Consider the following 7,671-nt stretch of genomic DNA (forward strand, 5'->3'; position numbering starts at 1 on the left):
AGCCACCAACATGCCTCAAGGAATCCTATCATATTTGTAAAAGAAAAGAGTTCACTGAAATGAATGCTAAGGTCTTAGGTATTATGACTGCTTCTGGGGTTTCTGAGGAAATCTAAGACAGAGCTGCAGCATGAAGGCAAGTGTTCTAATTCCAGTAATACTGTTCCTTTGCTCACCCCTGCTACCTAGGAATCCAGAAAGAAGCTGGGATAACAGCCGCCGTAGCAAAGGACACGCTTCTTGTCTTGTCTGCCTGCTGTGCTAACCACAGGCTCCAAATCCCATAATGACTTAAGGGCAAGGAACATCCCCGACTCCCCTTTAGATGTCGGCTAGTTTGGCAGAGGCTGAGGAAAGAGGGCACCCAGGTAAATGACCAGACAGCCAGCCGGAGAATGTGCCCCTTTCATAAGTCCTAGTCATGACAGCACGAGACACTGGGTTCTTCTTGGGGGAACTCAAGCAGGTTACTTAACTTCTCTGTATCTTCGTTGCCTGGCTATAAAATTGGAATGAACAATACCTACTAGATGGGGTTGGAGAATTGAAAGACTTGGCATTTGTAAAGGGCTTAGAATGTTCCTGGCACAGAGTAAGTGCTGCATTAGTATTACATGAACATTTCTTTTGCAGCACTACATGATTTAGATGGCTTCTTCCAAGTCTTAAATCCGATGATTCTAGAATTCACTTTTATAGTTTAAAAAACCCTATAGTTCAGCTAAGCTTCAATTGTGCCACCATCCTACATTTTAAAGAACAAGGGGATTTAATACGCTGTTGGGGGAGGCTGCCAAGACTTCAGAACCGTTTCTTGGCTTGAAGGTCCCCTGGGATGTTGCTTGAAGGTGGACCAGGGTTAAACCAGGGTTAAGCTCAGAGATGCTTTCATCATCCTTGTGACCTCTCTTTCTCTTGCTTCCTTTCCTTTCTGCAGTTTTCACTTCAGACAAAGCAGAATCCTTAAGAATAAACCGTTTGGTTTATGTCTGTGGTCTCTCGGGATATAACTGTACCCTGCTCCTCCCATTTCTTTTTATCTCAGCTTCGAATGGAAAAGGTGTCCAGTCCTGACCTACCACTTCTCTCTCCTACTTCCTGGAAATGTCTTCGGGTGCTTCGCTTGCTCAGAACTTTCAAGATTCCACTTCGTCATTCATTGAGGATGATGCTGCCCTGGGCCAACCTCTCTCCCATTGCTCCACCCTCTTGGTTTTCAATAAAAGGCAGGCAAAGCCACTGCAGGAGCAGAGAGGCTGAGACCAATCCAGAAACGAACAGCTCCCACGCTGAATCTTGAATCCTCTCCCTCCAACATGAAGGTGTCCGCAGCCCTCCTGTGTCTGCTGCTCACAACAGCCGCCTTCAGCACCCAGGTGCTCGCTCAACCAGGTAAGCCCCCTGTCTCTTTCCCTTTGAAGCACATCACCCCATCCCTGGGTTATGATGGGCCATCAGAGCAGAAGGGTACCCACACTCTCGCTTTAACTACAAGATCAGGAAAGTCAGAGAGGCATAGGAGTGAGCTTGATCACAGAGCTTCCCTTGGGCAGAGCCTGGATGAGAATTCCAGCTGCAGACCCCAAATCCAGCTCCTTCCAGGACTCCAGCTCTGGAAGCCTGAACCCAGAGCAGTTACTGCCCTGGCTCCTTTCAGCAAAATTTGGGGACTGGGATATAAAGAGAGGGGGTTCTCTGGCAGGGTATTTCCAGATACTGTGGAGAGCAGAGGAGGAGACCTGGAATCTGGACTCCAGAGACTCAGTTTTGCAGAGGCAGTGGGTACCAGGGAAACTCACAACCAAGCATCGATTACTTGGAGCCTAAAGGGGACCCACAGCTGTGTCCCTGGCCCTGATAACTTGGATTATTAGCTCCTCCTAAGAGCACTTCCAAAAGTTATTTAGTTTTTTTTTAAGTTATTTAGTTTTAACAGAGCTCCCTTCCCTCAGTTCATTATCGATGCTGTATACCCATTTTAGAGCATAGGAAACTGAGTTTGTATGCTATTCTAGCATAGGCAGAAGTATTGGGATTTAAGCGGTTCTACCTCCACTCCTGACTCCCTTTTGTCTTCTCCTTACTCCTCTTTTCTGCTCTGATTGAGATCAGAAAGAACCTAGTCCATCCTAAAGTGCTTTTTCTTTGTGGTTCTATTTCCAGATGCAATTAACTCCCCAGTCACCTGCTGTTATACATTCGCCAATAAGAAGATCTCGAATCAGAGGCTGATGAGCTATAGAAGAGTCACCAGCAGCAAGTGCCCCAAAGAAGCTGTGATGTGAGTTTAACACTTCAGGCCTCCGTGGTCCAGTTCTTCCTCGGGGCACTAGGGGCATGGCTCACAAATGTAAAGTCAGAGAGTTACATGACCTAATCCAATATCCAAAGGTGCCCAATGGAAAAACTGCAGCCACAAGGGAAAAAGTTACTCCTAACAACACTCTCCATCTGGGTGCTTATTCAGACCATCCCAGTTTCTTTAGCCTGAAATCAGGATGGCTTTAACTGTGCCATCTACAGGACTGACTTGCCCTGGGCTCCCTTCTTCCACCTGCTTTCCTCCTCAAGTTCCCATGGCAGCGTCTTGGGGTAAATAGGCTGCATTCATATGCTGAAATCTCAACGGAACTCCATCTAACCGTCCCCTCTCTTCTCCACAGCTTCAAGACCATACTGGGCAAGGACATCTGTGCAGACCCCAAGCAGAAGTGGGTCCAGGACTCCATGAGACATCTGGACAACAAAAGGCAAACTCCAAAGCCTTGAGCACTCCCTCCACAACCCGAGAATCTGAAGACAGTTTGTTTTCTTCTGGCTTTCCCTAACTGCCCTATGATGTTATCTTATTATAATTTTAAAGAGTGTGAACTTTATTGATGTGAAACATGATGCCTTAAGTAATATTAATCTTATTTAAGTTATTGATGTTTTAAGTTTATCTTCCATGACTACTAGTGTTTTGTTTCTTTTTTTAAATGGAGACTTGGGCAAATTGCTTTCCTCTGTGAATCCCAATTCTATCCCTGGGATGGCGGGAGGGTGCTTGCAAGGATGATTAATGAAAAAACTTTTTGTTTTACATTCTAAGTCATTGCTGAAAGTGCTATTGTGGAAATGTATATTATGTAACTATTGAACAAAATATATATATTTTTGTACAAAACCTGTCTTTTGACATTTTCTTGAAGGAAATTAAAAAGCTGAGTATAGGGCTTCCCTGGTGGCGCAGTGGTTGAGAGTCCGCCTGCCGATGCAGGGGATACAGGTTCGTGCCCCGGTCCGGGAGGATCCCACATGCCGCTGAGCGGCTGGGCCCGTGAGCCATGGCCACTGAGCCTGTGCGTCCGGAGCCTGTGCTCCACAATGGGAGAGACCACAACAGTGAGCGGCCCATGTACCACAAAAAAAAAAAAAGAATATATGACTTGAACTTATCTTTGATGAATGTATGAGATTTTTCTAGACAAATTACAAGATCATTAAGAAAAGGAGAGGGAATTCCCTGGCAGCCCAGTGCTTAGGACTCTGTGATCTCACTGCCGAGGGCCAAGTTTCAATCCCTGGTCAGGAAACTAAAATCCCACAAGCCACTTTTGGCATGGCCAAAAAAGAAAAAAGAAAACAGAAAAAGAAAAAAGAAAAAAGAAAACAAAAGGAGAAGAGTGGGACCAAATATCTAGAGGTAAAAATGATGATGACATGTCCATCAAAGAGGGAGAGAACCAATTAGATGAGAATTGGGCTCCATGTCTGTGTCAAGTGACGGGGAAGATTAGGAAGGAAGGTTGAGTAGAGGGTTTTATTTATTTATTTATATTTTGGCTGCATTGGGTCTCCGTTGCTGTGCACGTGCCTTCTCTAGTTGCAGTGAGCGGGGGCTACCCTTCATTGCAGTGTGCAGGCTTCTTATTGCGGTGGCTTCTCTTGTTGCGGAGCACGGGCTCTAGGCATGCAGGCTTCAGTAGTTGTGGCATGAGGTCTCAGTAGTTGTGGCTCGCAGGCTCTAGAGCGCAGGCTCAGTAGTTGTGGCACACGGCCTTAGTTGCTCCTCAAAGGCTTAGTTGCTCCGTGGCACGTGGGATCTTCCTGCACCAGGGCTCGAATCCTTCTTCCCAGCATTGGCAGACGAATTCTTAACCACTGCGCCACCAGGGAAGTCCCGAGTAAAGGGTTATAAATGTCAAGGTGGAAAGTTAATACTCAGCCTCATAGGTTAACAGGAGATGTTGGAAATGTTTGGGCCAGTGAGGAAGGACATGTCCATGTTCAGAGGTTCATAGATGAGTTTCAGTAACTGTAACTTACTGGCTTCCTGCAGACCTGGACAAGTAGGGACAAGGAGGAGGCTACTGCCATGGTCCAGGCAAGAGATTATGAGTGTCTGAATATGGAGTATAAGAGGTAACATCGGAGAAAAATTAGCTGGGCAAAGTGAAACGCTGGGTAGCGTAGATGGAGGAGAAGACCTGTGACTTAAGATACAGAGGAAGCTCCTTCTACAACCTACATTCTAAGGGGTCAGCTTTCCCAGAAACCAGAATGCACTTTTCTCCATCACTGTCTCCTAATCCCAACCCCAGGAGTCTGAGATCATATTTTAGATGGATAGGCCTCTTTTTCCAGAATGTCCACCTAAGTTGTCTATTCCTTTGCATGGCTTTTGACCTACCTGTGAGGCATTTGACCCACCTAGACCCAGACAGCTCCTCCACTAAGGAAAGCAAATATCTTGCCCTATGAATAAATTCTGCATGGTGAGTTTGCAGATACCAAGGCCACTCTGGTGGGGAGAGGGTTGCTGTATCAAGCTAGATCAGGCAGTGCCTTTGGCAGTAGGGGAGAACCCTGGTTGGCAGAAGGACACTTAGGTTCTAATCCCGGAACTGGCACTGACTCACTCTGTTACCTAGGGCAGGTTGAGTATTCTGAGTCTCCATTAATAAAATGGGGATGATATTGTATTACATGTAGGAACCCAGCAGACCCTAGGTTTTGGGATCTGGGTGTATGTCTTTTGGAAAACTTTCATTTCTACCACCTAGAGCTGAAGAGGAAGAGAAGGTATTCTGCTTCCAGATTCCTGAGCCCATCCGGAGTCCCTGATTCTGGCTGAGGGATTCCATCAAAACTCCAAGGAACACTCCCAAAGTGCCCTGTACATCGGTCAGCAGACAATTCACTAGCAGCTGTTAATGGAACTCACTGACCCTCGTGCCAGGCCCAACAGTACCCCCTGCCCGTCCTTCACTCCTCCAATCCTCAGCCCTGACCCCTCAAATTGCAGTGGATGCCAGGAGGCAAAAACAGAATGAAGTGCAAGCAAATGGGGCATCACCGTACAGCTTACTGAGCATCAGACCCTCTAATGCCAGGCTGATTTGAAGTGGAGGGTCTGGAAAGAAGGGAGGCTTAGGGGCGGGGCAATGCGTGTGCTCAAGTCCCCAAAATTATCTACTCACATTTCCTTTGCAACACGTATCTACTCACTTTCAGGAAACCTTGAATCCATTTTTGTTGTTGCTGTTGTTCCAGCTAAGCGTGGGATTCCTTGCTCCTTGCATGACGAATCTCTGAGCACATAGCACTGGCAAGAGGCCCTGTTTTAGGAGGGAATGCCAAGTGTATTCATATCCTGTCACTGCCAACAGTCTGTTCTGGGAAAGCTAGGCTTTTCCTATGCTCAAAATTCTTCCAGCCTCTTCTCATTGCCCCATTCTAAAGTCACTTCTACATGTTTTAGTATTTGTAATAGCAGCACCCCACTTCCCGGTACCAAAATCTGTATTCATTCCTTATTGCCACTGTAACAAATTATCATAAACTTAATGCCTTAAAACAATACAAATATATTATCTTAAAGTTCTGGAGATGTTTAAAATGGGTTTGTAGGGCTGCATTCCTTCTGGAGACTCTATAGGAGAATCAGTTTTCTTACCTTTTCCAATTTCTAGAGGCTTTCTGCATCCCTTAGTTCCTGGCCCCCTCCTCCATTCATAGCAGCTTTTTTTTTCTCTGCCCCCACCACCCTTTCCACCTTCTCTCCACACACCTGATAATGGTGAATAAGAGACTGGGGCAAAAGAAATAAGCCAGAGAGAGAGAGAGAGAGAGAGAAGGGGCAGGTGATAGGCATCAGCCAGATTCTGTGATTCTTCATTCATCTTCCCTGCATATAGCAGGAGAGCTATATAGGATCAAAGTTCACATATACTATTGAAATTAAGACGGTATTAACCTGAACTAGATTGTTACAAATTACAATAATAGCAGTAATCCTCATAGTGCCCACGAAGAAAATAACTCAAAAATATACGATAAAAGAGAAGAGGAGGGTTTCCCTGGAGGTGCAGTGGTTGAGAGTCTGCCTGCCGATGCAGGGGACACGGGTTCGTGCCCCGGTCTGGGAAGATCCCACATGCCGCGGAGCGGCTGGGCCCGTGAGCCATGGCCACTGAGCCTGCATGTCTGGAGCCTGTGCTCCGCAACGGGAGAGGCCACAACAGTGAGAGGCCCGCCTACCGCAAAAAAATAAAAGAGAAGAGGAAATAAAATGGTACACTAGACACTATGGAGCACAAAAAAATTTAAAAAGTAATGGAAAGAAGAATGAAGTCAGTAAGATGACCAAATAAGATGTCCCTTGCTCATATCTCCCCATCAACAACAAGTTTTCAGCTGTCCATGAACAAAAGTGCCTTTTTGGAGCTGTGGGATCAAGCACTGTACGCCACGGGACCTGGGAGGAGTCTTGCCACCCATTCATCAGGTCAAAAGCATATAGATCGAAGTCCTAGCTGTGAAATCGGCAGTAGTCCATGAATTGGCACCAGCCCCTCCTGTCTGTGGTTTGGAAGCCCCTGGAGAGCAGTGTCTTAGCTAATTACCTACAGATGAGAGAGCCTTTGTGGAAGTCCGGGTTTCTAGTGGAGAAGTTCCAGCACACCACACAGTTGGAGCAAGAAAATCAAGTTTGGATGCATTGGAGAGCGTAACAGGACCAGTTTCACGTCACCTGCATTACCCCTCCCCCAAAGTGGTACAGCTCAGTGCCAAGAAGGACATTCTGGGCTGCTGTGCTTTCTCCTGAGACGTTGGGGGGCGGGGAGTGAGATTGTGTGTGTGAACTTCCCCAGCTCCCCAGCTATGTGGACACTGCCCCAGAGACCCATTTTTTTCCTGCTCCTCACAGAGTCTTGATTCCAAAGTACATACATGACTAGGGGCCAGGAAGAGGCTGGGAGAGCAGCAGATAGAACTTTGGGGAGGCATTAGAAGGATGCAGATCCTAGTAATTGCATCACAGACTCCGAGAAGCCTGCAAGATCTCAGCTACAGATCCCCCTAAGTGGCCCACGGGCACCCCGGCACTCCATGAGCCTCACACATACACACACACCCAACCTGTGGCTGGCTCCCTCTGAGTGTTCCCAACAATGGCAAGAGCGAGCTTTGGCAGACAGCTAGAGAGCACGTGCAGAAAGCCAGCCTGAATCTGTGCCTCACGGAGAGATCTACTTGGGCTTGAGCCCCGCCCTTGAGAAAGCAAAGGAGGCTGCCAAGCACTTGGCAGGCTTGAGAGAAGGCATGCAAGTTAAAGAATTCTGCCACAAATGGGAGCTTAAAGCATGGAGCAAGCATATTTTTAGAAGTTCTGAGAGAACCTCAAAA

The 7,671-nt window shown here is 46.9% G+C and overlaps 1 protein-coding gene across 1 annotated transcript; it reads left to right on the forward strand.

Annotated features, from left to right (window-relative positions):
- The first annotated feature begins 1,240 nt into the window (after positions 1–1,240).
- On the forward strand, positions 1,241–3,166 carry LOC114888541 (C-C motif chemokine 2). Its single transcript, XM_029210696.1, has 3 exons — positions 1,241–1,392; positions 2,164–2,281; positions 2,664–3,166. Exons 1-3 carry the CDS (start codon positions 1,317–1,319, stop codon positions 2,767–2,769), a joined length of 300 nt encoding a protein of 99 aa, XP_029066529.1. The 5' UTR covers positions 1,241–1,316; the 3' UTR covers positions 2,770–3,166.
- The last annotated feature ends 4,505 nt before the right edge of the window (positions 3,167–7,671 follow it).

The sequence above is a fragment of the Monodon monoceros genome, unplaced genomic scaffold, assembly GCF_005190385.1.
Source record: "Monodon monoceros isolate NGI ecotype Baffin Bay Population unplaced genomic scaffold, NGI_Narwhal_1 Super_Scaffold_9, whole genome shotgun sequence".
NCBI lineage: Eukaryota > Metazoa > Chordata > Mammalia > Artiodactyla > Monodontidae > Monodon > Monodon monoceros.

Coding starts and splice junctions, on each gene's coding strand:
- LOC114888541 (XM_029210696.1), top strand. CDS start 1,317: ATGAAGGTGTCCGCAGCCCTCCTGTGTCTGCTGCTCACAACAGCCGCC. Junction 1,393..2,163: donor CCAGGTGCTCGCTCAACCAG/GTAAGCCCCCTG, acceptor TTCTATTTCCAG/ATGCAATTAACTCCCCAGTC. Junction 2,282..2,663: donor TGCCCCAAAGAAGCTGTGAT/GTGAGTTTAACA, acceptor TCTTCTCCACAG/CTTCAAGACCATACTGGGCA.